A 20,554-nucleotide genomic window follows, 5' to 3' on the forward strand; every position below is an offset into this window, starting at 1 on the left:
GCATGGAGCAAATTTGGGAAATTATCCACATTTTTACTGATTTACAAACAATGATAGTCACTTGGAAACTCAGTCCTACCAGAAAATTTTTAAAACAACTGCTGCCCGGTTGTTTCTCCAAAACCTTTTCATACCATGTATGGCAGACATATTCCACCCATAAAGGCTATGGCATGAATAACCCATCAGTTACAAAGATGGCTGCAAAATACAGTTAATTAATCAGAAGGAAATTCAGTTTTCCATCTGATCATTACTGAAAATATGGTTAGTGACTACTTGTAGGACACTAAAAGGGCTACCTGTATAACCTCCACCATTCCATAGGGATAATTCTATCTGAAATTCTGGAGTATGTCCACCTCTGGTTGTATACATACAGTGAGCCACAGGATAATTTCAGGCAATATCGACTGTATTGACACAGAGGGAATTTTCTGACATCTAGCTTTACCTTCTTGCCCTACATGGTCCACTTCTCACAGCCCAAGCTGGAGTGTGCCCAGCTACTTCTCAGTGCAGTTAGTTAGAGCTTATCAGAGATGTACAGCATTCGAGTAATTAAAAATAGCCAAGAATAACTACCATACGAGAAATATCAGGAGCAGGCACTGATTACTAACTAACCATTGTAATTTCTGTATTCTTGAGACAAACCTGTTGACCATACCTGATTACGCCTGTTTTCAAGCAAAGATGTCTCGTACAATTGAGCATTGTGAAGAACAATTCCACAAAATGCCAAATATGCGGCAAAATCCTGAAGACAAACAGCAATACCACAAAGATAAATCTCACAGCATCTTAACCGTATTCAAATATAAGCTACTGCAATTTTCCATTTTCACTTTGAAGTATCAATTGATATTTTAGTTATTTTGGCAACCACACATTCAAGGATTCTTTTTGCAGTTACTCATAATTTGTTATTTCAAGAATCTCTTCTCACTTTTTTAAACTAATGATCATCACAGTTTATCCTGGTAAAAGTAGGACTGATATAAGAAGCTGCTTGGAGTAATCAACTCACTTTGCAACAATGCATATTTTATCTATTAATAGAAAAACTAAATGCAGATAATCAGCCTCTATTATTTTCAGGAATCCAGTCTCTTGGAAAGTGGAAATAAAATTCTGCTGGACCAGAAGTTTTTCCAGTTTTGGAATGGGATTAATTCTGATATCCTGCAGATACAGTGTACATTTTGTTTTAAAGAGGAAGGTTTCACAGGGAAAGGATAAATTCTGATTTTTTTTAATTGCTAAGGGTTTAAGTCAGCTTCTGTCAATCATTATGCAATTTTTAATATTCAAAATATGTTTGTTGGGGATGCCAAGAGATTAGAACTTATTCATAAAAAATAATGTCTATTAAAAGTTATCAAACTCTTTTACAATATATTTTGGTAGAGTAAGCCTGTGCTTCAGAGATGTATTAGAGACACCATGCTGATCCAGAAATGAAACTATTTCACATACGCATTTCTTATGGCTTCATAAAGAAAAAATATGCAGTATTACCAGGAATACTTACTTTTTCAGAGGTGTTTCATTTTTAGTAACTTTAAAAGTTCTGATCAGTGTGGAAAGTAAAAATATATCCATTCCCCTATGAAAATAGAAGAGACTTAAATGTCCAGCTTTTATACCTTTTCATCTTGTTCAGTAAAAGTGCCACCAATTCCAGATTTCTTATTGATTGCTTGAGCCACACCAACAACCTAGTGTATGGAAAATGAAGTAATTAGATAATTTTTAGGGGTCTGTCTTTGGATTCTATTTCTAGGAATATTTACAGATGACAAAAAATAACCATTACTGATATGGTTGACCTTTGGGTAAGAGAAGATATTTAAGCCTGGTTTTTTTTCTAATTTATTCATATTAAAAAATTGGCTGAGCATGCACCTGAAATTAAAAAAAAAAAGAAAAAAAAAAAGTAGCATAAGTCCTGGATGGTCCTATGAAGAGGGGCTGATTTGATCCAAAATTGATTCTGTAAATTGGAACAATCGTCTCCCAGAAAGGCAGCAACAGTTTCCACTTCTGCAGTCATAAGCCAGATCACACAACAGCTTTCTCTAAAGTTCATCTGCTTTTTTATGTAGAAAATACCCTCCCTGCTAGCTCTGACAAAGTTTCCAAAACACAGCCTCCTTACTGGATCTAGAGTTCAGCATTTTGTATCTCTCTGAATCTGATCAGATTAATTTTTGTCTGCTGAAAAATAGTCGTGTTCCTGCTAGACTCAAGTTTGTTACTCAAACTAAGTACATTTTTTAAAGTAGGAAAAATGTTACTAAGACCACATTAAACCAACATTGAGAAGAGGTATTTTGTTATGCTTCAACTGGTAGTTAGACTGTCCTTCTTGCCAAGATATGCTGATATCTTGCCTTTTAAAACTATTTTACCTATAGAGCAACTGCTCAGAAGGTAGGGAAGAATCCTGGTTTACAGGTAAAGAAGCTAAGCAAAGGGTAAAAAGTCATTCACAGTTCCGCAGGACATCTGCAGTGGACTGAAGAAGCAAACCTATATGCCTCATCAACATTAAAGGCTTTTCATTAAGTAGTTCTTTCTGGTTTTGGCACATGGCTTAAGTCCTAGCTTTCAAATGCAATATGTACCAAGATCATAAGCCAACTGGCTTTATAAATTAGGCTGCCCACATAAGTAAATCAGTGCACAGATAATAACAAAGTGGGTTTACCTGAACTAGAAAAAAACTACTATGGTTTATGAAATAAAGACATGAACAGACCAGCTCCATTTACTTCTTCTGTTGGCTTGTCTCGTTTTGGATTTCAGTGGAAGAAAGTGGAATCCATGTAACAATAAACCAAGCCACAATACACATCTATTCTTGTAACATTCTGTCTAAATTATGTTAAATTTCAGATAATGCTTTTTTGTGTAGAAATAATCTGTGATAAAATTTGATTTCAGGTTTCTAGACATAATTCCATTAATTGGGAGATGAAAACATGATTTCTTACAAAATGAAAACAGTCCCTTTAAGAACAGTCAAGTCCAAGCTACTGGTGCTTTTGTAACTTTCTACACAGACAATAGTTAGCCGGCAAATGTGATTTCTCTACACAGGATGTTGGTTTAGGTTCAAAAGAAATGTAAAATGCATGAGAGAGAATGACACAGCTGTTTAAGCATGATGTTTTTGTTACTGCCAGTCTTTGTGGAGTTCAACTCTGCATGCTAGTGAGCCTCCCAGGAAACCAATCTGCCCTGCAAACAGCAGAACTCATAAAGATGAAAGTGGAATTCAGATCTTTGCTTAGTACTGATTCCAGTTTCTAATGTAGGCTCTAACTCTGACATCTGGGGAGAAATTAAATTGGGTTGTTTCTTTGGACTTACATACTCAACACAGATGTCTTCTCTGGTAACTTAGATCTGTTTTCCAGAACCCAAGGAAAACAAGAGAATTTAAAGAGACCTTCATACAAGTCAGTATGAAGAGGGAGTGAGCATTTCTTAGAAAAATTAATTCACTGGGATATATTTCTGTAGATTCCCCACTGCAGTTATTCAAGCTGTGTGCTCGCAGTGACCATTCTGCCCTGTAAACTAGTTTAAACTTCTTCTGGATTCTGAACTTATCCTTGTACTTATGTGCTTCTACTCTTCTGAGTCATAAATTAACCACGTAATTTCACAGCACACTAAAAATTTCACAGCATTCAGAAGGAGAGATTGGGCAAAGAGATTAATTTCAGTTGAGATACTTCTGACTTGCACTGTCAATAAGGTGAAAATGAGAGATTTTCTAACTCAAATAGTTTATTATCTATTAAAATGAGGTTATTTATTTTTATTATACTATGTATTACTAATGCATATTCTTGTTCTCTATTAAATCAAACTGTTTCTATAAGTGTTTCTCTCTGATGCATAAACCTCTCCTGGATTATAGGATTTCAAGGCCTTAGCCTTTCCCTAATATAGTTCAGTGTGTTTCCTCTCCTTTTGAGACTTTGCAAATTATTACTAATCTGACTTTAGGCTTCAAAAAAAATGGAGAGTGTATAGTTTCCTTGATTTGTGAAGTAAAAAATAATGTTGTTAGTGAGTATTGACAGGTTTCTGTAATTGATATTAAGCACGGGAGCTATAAGGTGGTGAATCCAATGCTGCTCATCAGGATGGATGAGAAAAGTACCAAACCACCTTCTGAGGAAGGTGCAAAGTGGAGAGTGGGGACAATTATGTCTGACCCATTACTTATATTGGTACTCAGAAATGAAGCCCACAGTTGATGGTATCAAGCTGAATAGCCACTAGCAGCACCTGGAATAGATTTAGGTTGAGGCAGAGCAAGAGGGAGGAGAAGGAGGCTGGAAACTTGGAGGAGCTGGAAGTCACTCAGTAAACCCCTGCACTTCCTTACAATTAGAACATTCATCTGTTTAAACGGCTGGGTCTTATCTTATGCTGAACTCAATAAATCTGCTGTGCAGTGCTAGCACAGATGAAGCACACATAGCTGAGTACAATGACATGAAAGAGTACATGGTAAGAAGCCATAAAGTATATGCAAAGCTTTTGATTATTTTCAGGGTTTTTTGGCATATTTACAACAAATGAGTGACAAAGCTGCTAAGAACTTCCTTTATTTGAGATCAAAGTAGTGTAAGACCAGTACAAGGTGTTAATGATGGCATTTTTTCTTATCTTGCTTGTTTGGGATAAACAATATCAGAAGAAAACTGTGTGGTGTGCATGTTTAAAAAGTTTGACGTAACTGTTAATCATTAAATTTGTAACTGCTAAACTGATGGAAGGCATACAAGCAGTATTATTTTTGTAACGGAAAAGAAGACAATTTACTATCTCTCAGCCTAGCATTCCCAAAAGACTGATGTTACAAACAAGGTCATTGTTCTGCAGCATGAATCACTGACAACTTTAGGCTCATAAATGTCTGTCTGAAATAAAGCTTAACTGTCAGGTCTGTTCCATACAAGCCAGTTTTTCCCTACAGTCAACCTCTCATTTACTTCAGTGAGGAATATTTCTTATCCAGTGGACTTTCTTACTGTAAGAACTGTGCAATTAGCCTTATATACTTCTATAGCAGACTGAATAGTAAGGAAATCCTTTAAATCAGTCAATATGCTTTTATGTTAACCTACATGTGCACAGATTAATCGTTAGGTCTTTTCTCATACTACTGTCTTCTGTGGGTATTTATTTTCTTTCCTTTTATTTTTTTCAGTTTTGATCCAGCATGAGCTAAGACACCTTTAATGAAATCAGAGGCTTTTTAAGGCATCCAAAAGGTGAGTACTTTCATCTGGTGTAAACACATCCTCTCCATGAAAGGAAAGCCTGTGGTGCTTAAAAAAGCTATATGAAAACACTAAAAGGACTATATTAATATAGTAAAAAGACTATTTAGGCTCCCTTTATTATCACTGCAGGTTTCTCATATATTAACACAGGCACATGTTCTAAGAGAAATGGTCATTTTTAGATCTGATTATGATAAATATTTTATGCAGATGCAAACCCTTTTTTTTCCTGTTGTTTCAGTGACTTTTTAAGCTTTGAAAGAAAACTTTGTAGTATGTACCGTTTTTTCATACAAAATAAAGAGTTTTAAAAAATTGAACTGATCCAAATTATGGCCTTATTTATACCAATACAAGTTCCAGTGAACTTCACTAAATTCTGTAAAATGTGGTGTAGAGACAGTAATGAGAAACGCCTCAGATGGATATTATTTAGCCATTGGAGTCTTGCCTGCCACCAGGTAATTAGGAGAAGATGTAAGAAACTCAAGAGGATCTGTTCCTGTTACTAAAGTAATTATGTAATTAGGACGAAAGTAAATCATATGGTAGCATTTTAGGCCATGAAGAACATATGCCTGCATTTTAGAGAATACTAGGCACAGTAGGAAACCCAAATACTCATATTTAAAGTTACTGTAAACAAATGTGAAATAACAATAGGCTTGATCTGTGATCTCTATCTGGGAGTTATTTTCACACCCGCAGAAAAACTGAATCAAAGGTGACTAATTGCTCTGAGCTCACCTATACAGAAAACTTCCTCAGATAAGAGGTACATTAAAAGTGTGAAATCTTTGTGGCAATAGACAAGATGTATCTACATATCTGAGATAAAGCTAATTGTCTGTGAAGCTTGAAGAATATAATAAAAAAATGACAGATCCCTCAAATACTTGCTCATGAAGGCACTGGTCCAGTCTAACAAAAATATGTTTTTTAAGTTGCACAGGCCCAATATTTTATGTGTCTTTAATTCTCTAACAGTCAGGTACCAAGTGAGGTTTTTTGAAAGTTGAGTCCTGTAGCAATAAAGCAAAGATACTTAAATTTCATATCTTGTCATTCTTCTACTGTGCCTACAGAATTATCCTGTGTATTTCTTGGTCACCCAAGACAAAACTAGTAGGAAAGAAAGAGGTTAAAAACAACTATCAGAGGGGATGACCACTAGAAAAGCATAAGGTAGTACTCCGAACTGAAGAAAACCAAGACAAAGGGAGAGGGAAGACTGAAGTAATTTGTATCTGCTTATATTTTGATACTTGTGAGCTTTTGGCCTAAAGCCTAACACAGCTAGTGAGCTCTTGTGTTGAGTGCTACACGCTCCTTCTCCTGAACTTTACCCTCAGTCTGACTAGGTAGGTGGGATCATAGAACAAGGTACAACTATAATAGTCATGCAGTTTCTAACAAGAGCCTTAAAACAGGTTTCCTGTATTGAAAATGTATGAGGAGTGGGCAGGAAAAAAAAAAACAAAAAACAAAAAACAAAAAAAAACCCAAACAAGCTGTATGTGAAGGACCTTAGTGGTCCAGCTTTCTTCAAAGTCAGTTGGAAAAATTCCTCTTGGATCAGATCACATAAGATAGACATACACCATGAAGACAAAAAGCAATTTTGATGATGGAATTGTTCTCTTACTTCCGGTCCCCAAAAGGGTGGGGAAACCTCCAACAATTACTGAGTCAATATCCATGCCTGTTTTACCACATCTGAAGCCAGCTTCTGTATTATATTCATGCTGGCAACACAGGTAATCTTCCAGTGCTGGCACTTGTTCTGTAACCTTTCTTCTTGATCTGTACCAGTGATGCCATTTAATAAAGCCCGATCCACATGACAAGGAGAGATTTCTTCTAATTATCAGAGGGCTTAATTTTTGCTAACTATTTTCTTGTGATAGCTGTCTCCTGCCTCTAAAAGTAGCAGCTACCTAGAATGTTCCCAGTAGATGATGACTGATGACTGTGCTCTGAATTTTATCTGGGTTGTTTCATGCTGTGATTTTTTTGTGCATCAAGATTACAGGCCTAACTCCGTGAAAGCTGTTCCAGCTCAACAGGCAGCTAGTGCACTTTTTAGTTGGTTCTTACTTCAGCTGACTTAAAAATATAATTTTGCTTCCTAAGAAGATATGCTTTTTTTTATTTACTTTGCTGGCCCCTGAAGAAAAATGACATTAAGCCAAAGAATGGTAATAGGAAGAGGGAAACTGAACTTTTATCTCATCTTAAGATGGGAACATATCCACTTGAGAAGACAAAGTGCTTTTAACCTTACTTTGCTCTCCTGCTCTTGTACAGGTTTGATTCAGGCTTATAAAATTATCCTGCAGGGATGGAACTGTATTTACAGACCTTCCCTTTTAAGCAACAAAACTTTCACATCCTGTTCTGTCATTCAAGCCAACAGTAGCCTGCATGATTTCCAGCAATCTAGCTATTATACTACAACACGTCTCAGTATAAGCTGAAAATCCACTCAAGAAGCAAATTACTGATCTCCATAATCCTGCAGCAAGCCTGCTATTGGAACTTGAATTAGTTTGTTTAAAGTTAGGTTGGCTAGTTCTACGCTATACGGCAGTGACTTTGGTGTATTATACCTGAAGTTTTCACTGTGGGAGAAAATAACTTAGCTGGCTAACAGTAACATGCCTGGTCACATTTTATACAATAAAATTCAACAGGATACTTTCAAAGGCTGTTGGAAATAGAGTAGCACCCCTGATTTGTTGGGAAGAGATCCCAGTGACAGGAGACAGGGCAAAGGTAACAACAATGAACAAAAGAATTGGAGTGAGCATTGCCAGAATAGAACATTTCTTTAGCCATTTAGTAGGAAGTTCAATCTCACATGCTCAGAACCCAGGGCATAGGTCTCAGTTAATTCAGCTAAAAGTTTATATATGAGCAAATCCTACAGATTTTAGTAGAAATCGAACTGAAATACAATTTTATAGAAATAATTTTGCTCAGCTGAAAGAAAAAAAGATGCAGAAATAACAGAAAACAATGACATTCCTATAGACGTTCTACAGCATCTGTGATGACTCTGCACGTCAGAGACTGTCCATTCTACAGATACTCCAAACCACTTAGAGAGTTCTAATGAGTCTTGTATCAGCTTCGGATAACTCTGCAAGTTGGTTTAAACTAAGGACTTCCATTCTCTATGCAGTTCTGTCAAATTTTGTCAAAATGAGTAGTTGTTTACAAATGTCTACAAAACCATATGGAGAAATTTGAGGTGATAATAATTTGCAACAACTTCTGTAGTCCTTTTTCTGGGTCTCTGAATCCACGACCAAACAAAATCAGAAGACAGTGCCACTGCATTAGTGACTTTATTACAGGAGCTCTAGAAGGCAAATCAGTACCGTATGGATCTTCTGAAAAACTGAAGGTTTAAGGACACACCTGGAATGAAAAGCTGCTTTTAGAGATACACAATGCAGAACTGCCACAAGCTCAGGTCTTCTGCCAGTAGTGGTGAAGCCCTGATTTCTGTATAAGCACGGTAGCACTGAAATGGTTAGTGTTAAGAGCTAAAGCCTGTGGCTATCAATACCAGCTTCCTCTTGGTAACTCTGTGGTACAAGCTGGCTAATAGTAACTTTTCATTGGTGGCTTTTGTACGACTGAGGATAAAAATTTAATCTCTTTTGAAGGTTTTTATGTGGTCTCTGATCCACATTGATAACCCAAGTAGCAAGTCTTACCTACTAATGTCTAAATAACCATATAGAGTTATCTGCTTTTAGAGAAGAATCACAAGAGAAAATCTTCTGGGAGCAAAATGGAGTCTTTGCTATGGCTTCACTTTCACCTTATGACAAATTTAAATACAGGAATAGATGACTAAATGATTTGACTTAGAACCATTTTGTTTTTCTTTTAAAGTAGAATACAATTCAGATTACCCAAGGTCTTTCTTTTTTGTTTTCTTCAATGGAGATAACCAGAAATTGATAGAGTCTTGCATGCCAGAAAGCATCACGTAGCAATATTTTTGTCATATGATAGGATGGAAGGAATTTCTGTTTAGTTATTAGACATTGTGCAGCAGGGGTTTACAGATATCAGAACTTTGTTCAAAGCCCCCGAAGTCTCAGATGTAAAACTCAGTCAGTTTGCATTTGTAATTTTTCATGAGAAAATAAGAAATCCTTATAAAGCTAGCACTGTACAAGCCTCTATAATCTGATCTTATAGGACACAATCAGCAGAACTTTCTGCATCTGAAATGCAATGTTTCTGTGGCATTTCTGTCAGCAAGAATAGGTTGAGTAGGGGATTGAGAAAAGTTCTTTTACCATTAATGTGAACATAATTCCATTTTTCATGCACATCTGTGCAGAGGTAAAATACTCATATTGCACTGCTTTTTTCTTATTACTACTAGTTCCTGGGTCCTTTTTATGAGCTCTTCTGTGAATTAAACTGTTTTCTTCTTTTCATCTGTGGAATTTCTTACTGGCTGTTATTTTTAAGTGAGACTTCACTTTCTCACATGCCTCATGGAAATATAGGCAAATGTGAAAAACGTGTAGTGGAAAAATCTCCATACTTAGCAGGCCCAGAGGATTTCATAATCAGCATGAGATTTTCTTCCTCTCAATTACTGACTCTTTTGTTATAAAAAATAGTACAAATACTAAACAAACAAACAGAAATCCCCAGTTGCTTCTCTTTCTCAGTGTTTATTTTTGGATGCCTTCCAGAATTGTCTTTTGACTGGGGTTGCTGACATCCTGGGCCAAGGCAGCCTTCACTAACCTCAATATTGCTAGCGGGGCTTTGGGGACTTTTTTTTTTTTTATTAACAGGGAGGAGCTAGTATTCTGGTTTTGTTGTTTTGGGCTTTTAAAAAAAAAAAAAAAAAAAGGAAAAAGGAAAAAAAAAAAAAGAAAAAGCTGCAGATGCAGAAAGCAAACGTCAAATTAAAGACTGATTCACTGACACCAATCTGTCCAGAAACATGTCAGCCATGTGTCGTCGTAAGAGGGAGAAAAGCCTTCTGGTAGAGACTTTAAGATTGGAAAAAATTAAAAAGTGCTGTTCTTTTCTATATGAAATCTTATAGTTTAGCCCCTTCAAATTATTGCATATGAGTAGAGCATAACACTCTCCTCAAACTTCAGGTTGGCTGAACTTTTCAAAATAAACACATACCTGCTTCATTTCCGCTTGCTGATGCACTTCGGAGTAAAAAGCTAGCTGAAGATACGGCCAATTGCAGGTTTATTCAGCCTGTAAGTCATGGTGTATTGGACTAACAGACTACAGCTCTCATTCCTTCCCCCACCTACTATCAGGACCCGGTGAGAAGTAAGCACTTTCACGCTCCCTGGCCACCAAGGTTTTGTAATTCATTTCTAATCCAAATTACACAGAACATAGCATTTTTTCCATTCAACAAAAAGAAAATGTGATGTCTTGGGTGAAATTTAAAGCCTTGCAGCAGCCTAACATGGACCACTGGCCCTTGAAAGCTCTTCATATAACATCTGCTTTGCTCATTAGCTGGCCCAGGGCCAGGAGTGGCTGCTGCTGGTTAGGAAGGGAAAGACTTTTAAGTGGGAATGGGAGTAGGAGAGGATCAAGTGCCATCCTTAGAAGAACTGAAAAAAAGTTTCAAACCAAAATTAGTAGTATGTGAAGAAAGGAAATCATGGCTGATCATCTGGGTCAGCTAGAGTAAGATTCAACAAACATGTTAAATCAAGAGTTTCATCCATTTATATAATAAAAAAAGGTTCAGTGCAGTGAGAGTCCTCTAATACAAGAGTCAAGGTGACATATTCCAGAAGAGTAGTAAAAGATGGAAGAGCAAGAAAAGGAAGGTATGATGTCTTCAAACCAATCTTGGCAGTGTATTGGAGTTTGAGCTTTCCGGAAGCAAGCAATAAATACTCTGAAAAATAAAGGAATTATGGGACAGAAAATCTCCATCTTAAAGCTCTGACACACTCTGTAGAGAGCCTTATATTTTGAGTATTCTAAGAGCTGGTAATGTGCCTGAAAGCTACTACATTCAGGATAAAAAAAAAAAATCCCTTACTTACTCCACAAGTAAAACAGTGCACCTCACTTTTTTCCATTCATTGACTTTCATTGACTGTACTGAATTTACTCTGGAACTACTCAGAGCAAGAAGATGTCTTAAGTTCATAACAAGAATTCTTCCTACTGCAACAGCATCAGACAGGAAGGGAGAACTTCTGTGAGAAGCAGCATGGACAGGAGATATGTGCAAGAGTTCAATGAGCAGATTCACATGGTTTTAATTAGGAGTGATTTCAGCTATATGACTTGTGGATACCTTTTCTGAATCACATCAACACCGTGCGTTTTTCAATGCCTGATGTTAAGCACTTGATGTTTCTTAATTTATTACTTATGAACTGAGTTAACAGAATGTAAAAACCAGCGTTTTAGACAATGATAAACCCCAGTTTGTGTCGTCTGAAGAAAAGAAAATACATACAAGCTAAGCTGAAGTACAGTAACGCTTAAATGCAGACTGAGTGGGCACTCAGGCCAATAAGTGTGCAGAGAACTTTAGTGCTGACAGATACTTGGTCCAGAAACCAGGAACAGCACTGCTAGAGTTAAATACATATATTTTACCTGTGTCTGGGATTAAACTCTTCTTGATAATTGCCTTTGGCTTACATTACTGAACTAGATAAGATAAAATTAAAGTCCAAGCAAACACAAGCAGTTCTTTAAAAAAAGAGATGGTTTTATACCGTAAGATAATGACTGACAGCTAATAAAAGTTTAAAGAATTAGCATAGCTTGAAACAGTATTACATGAAGTGATCCCAATACTGCAACTTACCTCTTCCCTATGATTCTTTATCGGCATGCAGAGAATACTCTGAGTCTTATACCCTGTGATCTGGTCGACTTCTGCATTGAATCTTGGATCCTGATACAAAAGAAAAAGATAATTCATTGAGTACTTGCCTAAAGACCAGTTCTTTTTCATCTCTGGTTTAAAGGTTAAGAAAAGTACAATATTTTACTTAACTGTTATGCAGGATAACAAAGGTTCCATTACTAGCTGATAATTGTATATACTACTATCAGCATGTGTTAAAACAACAACAAAAAGAATTTATGTGGAATGTGAGTGCCTGTGGATAAATACAACTGCCAGGAAGAACCAAAAAACTGAAACCCTGGGAGACTCCTTCCTTGAACCCAGACCATCATTATGACAAATTTATACATGGACTAACAATCCCTAGTATAGCTTTTATCAAGAAGAAATTACAGAAATCAAGAAGAAATTACAGAAATATACCAAAAGACATATGGCCACAGAGAAACAAAGTTTCATGAATGCAATTAGTGTTTTTATTTTTACCAGAGATTGCTTGTTTCTTTTTTTCCCCAGCTGAATATTGTTATAAAACTCTGTTTTGTTTTGGTTTTAATCAGACCAAAATAAGTCAGACTATTTTTAAAGGCTGCTGTTCTTTCTCTAGTAATTGGTTTCAAGTGGAGCATGATGGTCTCAATTCAAGAATGAACTTTTGAAATATAAGGACAGGTGATGTCCTGCTGGAAACACATACTTAGCAAAAGTGTAGACACAGACAGCTAACAAGTGTTTGAAAATGAAGCCATATGAAATCATACTGCTCTTTTTTACTTCTGAAAAAATCTACTTGGCAATGTACCTAATTCTGCAAACATACTCAGATACTAAGTGAGAGATGATCAATTAGAAGTGGTATTTTTTTAGTTCTGTATGCCTTTATTAATTAGTTAATTAATCAGTTAAGTAATTCACTAAAATTCCCATCATCCCTAAATTCAAAGCACAAAATCAGCATATCCAGAGAGCCTGGGATGAAGGGATGTTAAGATGAGATGTAAGAGATGTTCTCTTCCAGTGCTGGATTCTCTTCCTTTTTCCATCTAGCCTTGTATTAGAGGACTCAAATCACAGAGTATCATTTCACTTGGGAGACATCTTTACAGTTCAAACCCTCATCCTGTTCTTGTTCATTCAGCTCCTACAATTCATGCCTTAGATATGATAAAATTCTTCAAAGTATTTTTAGTTATAGGACTCTGGTTTTGCAGACAATTACTTACACTCATGATTTTGTTCATTTTGGTGCAGAAGTACCTTACATCCCTATACAAGCAGAAATATACACATCTAAGTGTCTGATGCTAGAAATACAAATATTGGTGTGCATATAGCTGGGTAAGAAAATCTGACTGCTACTGTCAAAGTTACATAGTTTATTTTGATATTAGCATTCCTCTAGCATTAGTCATAGCTACATGTTTCTGTATATGCATGTATATATAATACATGTATTATAACCAAATATGTGGTGTCAGGTTTGCATCTTGCCTGGTTTAAGTCAATATAGCTCCAAATACATATATTAAAATGGCAATATTGTATCAGCTGATAATAAAGCTTTTTCCTTTTTTCAAGAATTGTTCAAGAGAAACTTTCTCCATTTACCTCATACGCATTCTTGATGTTCAGAGGCTGCCCTATAGCTGCTACATGACCCACAATGCCCTTGTTCCACTCCAGGCGAATGCAGTTGTTGGAAGCTTCTTCCAGGGTGGAGCCCTCTGCCACATCAAACAGCCTGCTTACAAGAAACTTCTCATTGGAGCTGTCCTCACAGACCAAGAACAGGGAATAGCGATCAGCTGCTATCAGCTCATGGATGTGTAGGAAAATTTTATGGCAAAGTGCTGTGACATCTAAGTGACTGGAAATATCCTTCACAAGTTCTAATAGCCTTGAGCACTGATCCCCTGCACTGGTCTCAGTCCTTGGAGGTTGCAGAGGCATCTGCTCCTTCTTCTCAGAGCCGGAGAGGAAGCTCACTGCTCCTACTGAGTCCTTGACAACAATTGGCCTTAAGGGTCTGTCAAATTCAGAAGCAGAGATTTTCCTCGCTGGCGTCCCAGAGTTGGTCGTCTCAGCACAGACGGGCTGGTGACAATCACAGGATTCACTCTGGGACTTGGTTCCTTCCTTGCAGACTGGGATGGTATGAACTCTCTCAGCAAACCATGCATTAACCATTTCTCTGTGAAACAAAAATAACGATACCGTGAATGACATAAGTTAAAAATCCTCAGGAACCAGTACATATTTGAAGAGGACACTGCAAAGTGGGTAACTTTAAACCTTTTCATACAGTGTTCTTTTAGTGCTCCTCTGTATCGATATTCTTCAGTTTTACACAGCACTTAGCCTAGATTAAGCAGTAATGTTTCATGCCCTATAAAAACAAAGCTATTTCTGCCTAAAGGAAATACTTGAATAGGGCAGAGGAAGACTAGTTATGCTGTGGCTTTCAGAATATAGAAGATGAGAAGTTTACACCATAATTTTGTGATTGAAAAGTTCTGGTTCTTCGCATTCTAAAATCTGGATTTCTCTATAGGATGGAGATATATATCTGTATCTATATATATATATATATCTATATACATCCATATGAAGACAAACTTTCTGGTTTAATTCTGTTTTTTTCTAGATCATTTCTAACTTTAAAAAAATCATGTTGAACTTTAGTTTTCTCTGTCAAATCAACTGCAGCCACTCCTATTTCTATGTTGCCTATCCACTATTTTTAAATTAACTTCCCCTGGTCTCTCAGAGTTGATGAAAAATACTATTTTGACTCAAAGTACAGAAGTTTTGTTTAAAAACTGTCAGAAAGAAACACAAGTATTTCCAATTCAAACCCCTTCGAAATAATGAAAAGACGGGCACTTCTCCTATTTCATTCTTTGCAGATGGAATTCATTGCCTAACTCAACCCAAAATACTGAATACCCCCAAAATGACATTTTTGAAGTGTTTACCATTAATTTTAACAAGTCACACATCTGTAGTATTTAACTGTGTTTCTCAAATGAACTTAACACTAGATGCCAACCTTAATAATGTCCTCACTGCATAAAACATGTGTTGAGTAATCCATAAGCACACATATAATCAATAACATGAGTATACTTTTTTCTTATCACTATAATATTTTCTTGTCCAAAATCTGTGTGTTTGGGGTTTTTTTTGTTTGGTTGGTTGTGTTTGTTTGTTTTTTAATATAGAACTTTTTATTTCCTTTACTCAGTGTTGAGGATTCTTCACAGCACAGAATCTGCTCTCAGAAGAAATTGTTTTTATGAATTAAATAATATATGGGCCTATGAACAGCAAAAATCCTATTAAAAAGTCTGATCTTCTGGAAACCTTTCATGGTTTTAAATTTGGGATATTTTTTATTTGCTCAGCAGACCACAGGAATTTCAAGAGTGAAGCTGAATGAAGCCATGGAAATTAGTCAGGTTAGTCAACTGCTGATCGGTTACATGCATCAGTATATGTTAAATATGAAAAGCACTACGTAGCCTTTTTTCCTTACAGACAGCTTCATCTATGTTTTAGAATGCAATACTACAAGTGCAATTAACTGCTACTTCAAAGCAAAGTAACCATTTAAAATCTAATGTCCACATTATTTTTATTAGCAAGCAATCCACAACAGGAAACTTATTTGGCTTCTATTAGGAGGGTTTGAAAGAACTTTTCAGATTTTGCAATCACGTATCATTTGGAGACCTCAACTGTAGGCAAACATGCTACAAAAAACTGAATTTATTTAGGAAATAGTGTGAGAGTAAAGGGAATACCTGGGCAAAAGAAAGTAATTATTTTACTGTACCCATTCCACTTTGGTGTGAGCTACCTGGTGATTTTTTTCCCCTCAAAAAACTATGTCTGACTGAAGTAAATCTCACTCAATGTAGCACAAATTCTTCTTTTATGCACACAACTGCAAATAAGTGGATGATAGACTATTCTTTATTTTGGCTTCTGTGTACTGTGGTCCTGATCATGCAAAACCTTACATACACGGTTAATATCATTCACAGCCCACAGGTCTTCACAGCTGAAGGGTCAGTGTGGTTACATAGGACATTTGTGAATCTTCTGACGATGAGTCTTGAGTTGTTGTTTGTCCAAAACCACTGAATGAAAAGTTGGACACAATTAAGGCAGTGAGCATTTTGCCTCTGAGTTCCGCAGGACTAGGATTTCATTCCATGTTTTTACATTTTCCATGAAGCTCCTGGAACAGTGCTTGCTGTAGCATTAATATACCTCAATCAACATCTATTATAAATTTCCCAGCAATCTAAAGCTAGTCCAATTACTGGAAACAATGGTGCCAGAGAAGACAATGAAATTCCATTGTTATTCTGAAAGAGTTTTGGTTTGTTGCTTAGCTAATTATTTTTAAAGGAAGTAGACTCCATTTTTTAAGTATATTAATAAACACTACCAATGATCCTTCTTTATTACAGCAGTGATATCTATTATTTTGTGGAGTTACCTCATCCAAATATTTATTGCAGCAAAGAAGCATAAAGAACAATTAATATATTGTAGAACTTTGATTTTAACAAGATTACTTTATAGTACTTAAACAGGATAAATACTAAATGTGGGGGCCATGACCATGTATTACTGAAATGCATAATATAATTTGCATAGGTCAATATCACATTTGCAAAAGCTGTTTCAGTGAGAGTCAAGATAAGACAGTAGCATTTGATAACTTTTAAAAATTTCATTTATTAAACTGAATGAGAAGACAGAATAAAAATTAGTGGTGAAAATGACCAAAAGTATCCTTAAGAAAAATAAAAAGCTTAAAAAGGAAAAATTTCTAAGTAAACACAGTACAACCTCTAAAATCAGTACTGATAACTCTTGTTATCATATGTGTTATATTTGGATTCTTTTTGTTTTACTGTAGTCTCCTCAAGAAAATTACTTGGAAATTTTAGCTTTTTCTAAACAAAATTTATCATCTATCACTAAGGCCACAGAGAAGAACCTGAAAACATGAGCTAGGTGCAATTAAAGCCTCAGACACAAGATGGTCAGTATAGAATAATCAATAGTTTTCAAAGAAGGCTTATTAATTAAGCCAGTTTCATGGTTGTGTGTGCTGACTTGATTTTTTGACATTAAGGACTGGCATTAAAGTAAAATAAGATTTAAAAGTAACTCTAATAACCTAGTATCAGATGGAGAGCTTTCTTCAACCATCAAGTGCTTAAGCATAGGAAGCTGTGTACTTTGTCCAGTAGTTTGAACCTGTACTATTGCTGAGTGCCAGCAATGCTTAGAGCAATATCTGTTTGCACACGAGGAAAGTAGAATATAAAATGCTACCATTTTAGCTAGCTCTGTTTTACACTGAGTTTACATAGATGGGTGTGTTGATATAAGATGCAAGGCAGAAAAATAATCAGGTACCACTTGTGGACAAAGCAAAAGCTAAAGCAGCAATTTGGATTGTCAGTTGAAAGCTGTCATTTTATTTATTCTGGAGTGTTGTGTAATGATGTCCCCTGGCCTTAATAGTGTAGTAACAGTAATCAGTAAGAACAACATATTCTGAATTCTAATACCACTTCTCAAACTGTGGCCATGAGATAATTTAGCTTTTACCTTTTCTCCTTTTTACTAGGTAAAATAAGCATTAATTTCTCTATCTTGTGGAGGTTACTGAGATATGTGAAACATAACTGTAAAATCTTTCACATGAAAGTAATTACATTTTCTTTAATAAGGATCGACTATGTGTTAGGCATCTGCAATATTTATGAAGCTCTTTGCCATCAAACAGAACTACGTGTGGAGCTGCATAATTATGAGTAACATATTCCCGACCCCTTTAATGTCTCTTCGATGATGATCTAATAACTCGACAACATAGTGTGTGATTCTCAAAAAAGCTCTGTAGGTTAACAACAACAAATCCTTACCTATACTGGTTAAAGTGTGGTTTTCAACTTCAAACCATTTAGGCATTTTCATTTAGGCAACAGGAAAGCTGTTCAAATTCAGCTGGAATAAGAACAGTGTTCACTGACCTTTCCTGAATGGCTCTTCTAACAAGGAAACTATTTAGCTCCTTTTACTCACATGGTTATAGGCACGGATGGAAGAACTAGCATTTCACATTAACCGATGTATTCTAGCTCTATTTAAAGTCTACCAGTCAGCCAAAGTCTTGACATGCATTTGCTTGTTGACACTCAATCCTACTTAACAATGCATGACAAAAAGAGTTTTATTACTAACACAACTACTTTCTCGGCACAGAATTAGCTCAACAGATACCCAGTACCAGACACGTACTAAACCACAAGTGATGTTACTGGAAATTAGTAACAAGTGCTATGTGTGACTAAGATGTCATTTTTAAAGGGCTACAGAAAGAAATAAACAATTGTGACAATAGTCATCAATAAGCATTGGCATTTTCAAGAGCTGATAGTAAGGACAAGACTTGCTATAGAAGTAAGTTTACAAGTTGCAGGACTGTATTAAACAGAAGCAGATACTGATCCATAGTGATCTACACAAATAGGTAAAATCAAGGCAACATCACCATCCCAGCGTAACAATCCTTGTTGAGGAGTTACAGGCATCAGCATGCATTCCTCCTGTGCTGCGTGCATCCTTCACTGCACTATGAGAAAGCTATAATTTATCCCAGAGATCATAAATGGGAATAGCTGAATATGAAATAACCATTTTCAGTCACTTCTATCAGCACAATCCAGTCTTTCTTCTATAAAACACTATTTCAAAGGAGCATGACAGTCATGCCTACTGAATTTGGCTGATGACCTCATCAGGAGATGATAAAATTTGAGAGGAATTTTGAAGATATAGGGGTGAGAAGAGGATGAAAATACAACAGCAGGTAAAATATTTGAAAAAAAGAAGGGATTATGTGATCCTTCCTTCTATAATCACTTGTACGCAACTACACATTAACCTGCGTTACATGAGAGCTCAGAAACTTCAGAGGAATTAAGACTCTTTGGCCCTGATTTGTTAAATACTGTACAGAAAGTAGACCTGTCCCTAACGCAAGAAGTTTTCAGTACGAATAGGCAACAAAACCAGAAAATCACTGGCTGAGAAAACTGAGGCACAAGGAAGAGACATGGCTTGTGCCAGGCCATGCAGAAGGTCACAGTTAGACCTGAAGGCAACCTCAGGTCTGAGACCTGAATAGAACCTTGCTTTATTTCCTGAGCCATTTCTATCAAACTGTGCTGACCTGACACTAATTACTATTCTACTCATACACTGGGAATATTAAATAATTTATTGTACCCATCTTTGCTTCATTGTGATTATCTTCAAAATACACAGCACACTTCTTAAAAAAAACCCAAACCAATGAAGATGTTTAAAGAGTAACAGCGAGATTATAATTGCCTTGCTCACACGTGTTACCATGCTGTATATGTAAGACCATGACAGTGTGACCATTCAGCAAGTATTTGGTATCTTTGGACAAAATGTGCAGAACCAGAGCATAAAAGTATTACTGAAATGCAACTATGATAGTATGCTGTGTCTTATCTTGCACAAAGAATGCATAATAATGACTGTACCATAGAAGTACAGAATGATGAATGGCTTTCAATGAAACAACAAATAATTCCCCGTGCATTTTCTGTGTTGCTCATAAATCCTTCATGTATACAGTATGCAATGTTTCAGTAGTTGTGTGGAATTTTTCATTCAAACCAACAGTTACCGATAACACACTTCAGGGCAGGGATTCAATTCAAACTTTTCTACTAAGAAATGCCAGCTTTCGAGTATCTGAATTCCTGTGGTCTAATCCTGCTAGTGTTGAAATCAACACTATTTCAAGCCAAGTCTCATACCTATTTTCTCAATTGCTTTCCCTAAAATAACCACTAGATGTCTTCAAATTTCTTTACCAGATCTTGACATAATTTAGACATAGAAATAATTTACAGCTTAAGCAACAACTTGAAAACTATTCAGTTTTAACAAAAGAGTTTGAAAGTCAAAGTCACTTGGATATTAAACTTGCCTTCCCATTTTCTTTCCAGTACTTCCTATTTCATAATTGCGTTCTAAGTGGTTTTGTCTCCTTTCTGGCCATGGAAAGGTTTATATAAACTGTATAAAGGCCATTAGATGGAAACAGTAAACTGACTGTAAAAGAAGTGTTTTCAAACCAGCTAAAAAAGCAGATTAACAAAGACAATAGTTGTTTTTCGTTAAACCCTTTCCAATTATAGTTACTAGAGATGCTGTTTCCAACAGTGGTAGGCAAACAGTTTTTGAAGACGAAGTATGACTTAAACTTGGTGTCAATTTTTTG

General features: G+C 36.1%; 1 protein-coding gene across 5 annotated transcripts in view; it reads right to left on the reverse strand.

Moving 5' to 3' along the window:
- The window catches only part of PDE5A (phosphodiesterase 5A), a 137,234-nt gene that overhangs the window by 37,285 nt on the left and 79,395 nt on the right, over nucleotides 1–20,554 (reverse strand). For all 5 annotated transcript variants that reach the window (XM_065633985.1, XM_065633984.1, XM_065633983.1 and 2 more), the window contains 4 exons: nucleotides 13,816–14,398; nucleotides 12,163–12,252; nucleotides 1,650–1,721; nucleotides 671–760 (listed from right to left, as the gene is read on the reverse strand). In XM_065633985.1, the coding sequence (XP_065490057.1) occupies nucleotides 671–760; nucleotides 1,650–1,721; nucleotides 12,163–12,252; nucleotides 13,816–14,398 (835 nt within the window). The remainder of the gene's footprint in view (nucleotides 1–670; nucleotides 761–1,649; nucleotides 1,722–12,162; nucleotides 12,253–13,815; nucleotides 14,399–20,554) is intronic.

The sequence above is a fragment of the Caloenas nicobarica genome, chromosome 4 (genome assembly GCF_036013445.1).
Source record: "Caloenas nicobarica isolate bCalNic1 chromosome 4, bCalNic1.hap1, whole genome shotgun sequence".
NCBI lineage: Eukaryota > Metazoa > Chordata > Aves > Columbiformes > Columbidae > Caloenas > Caloenas nicobarica.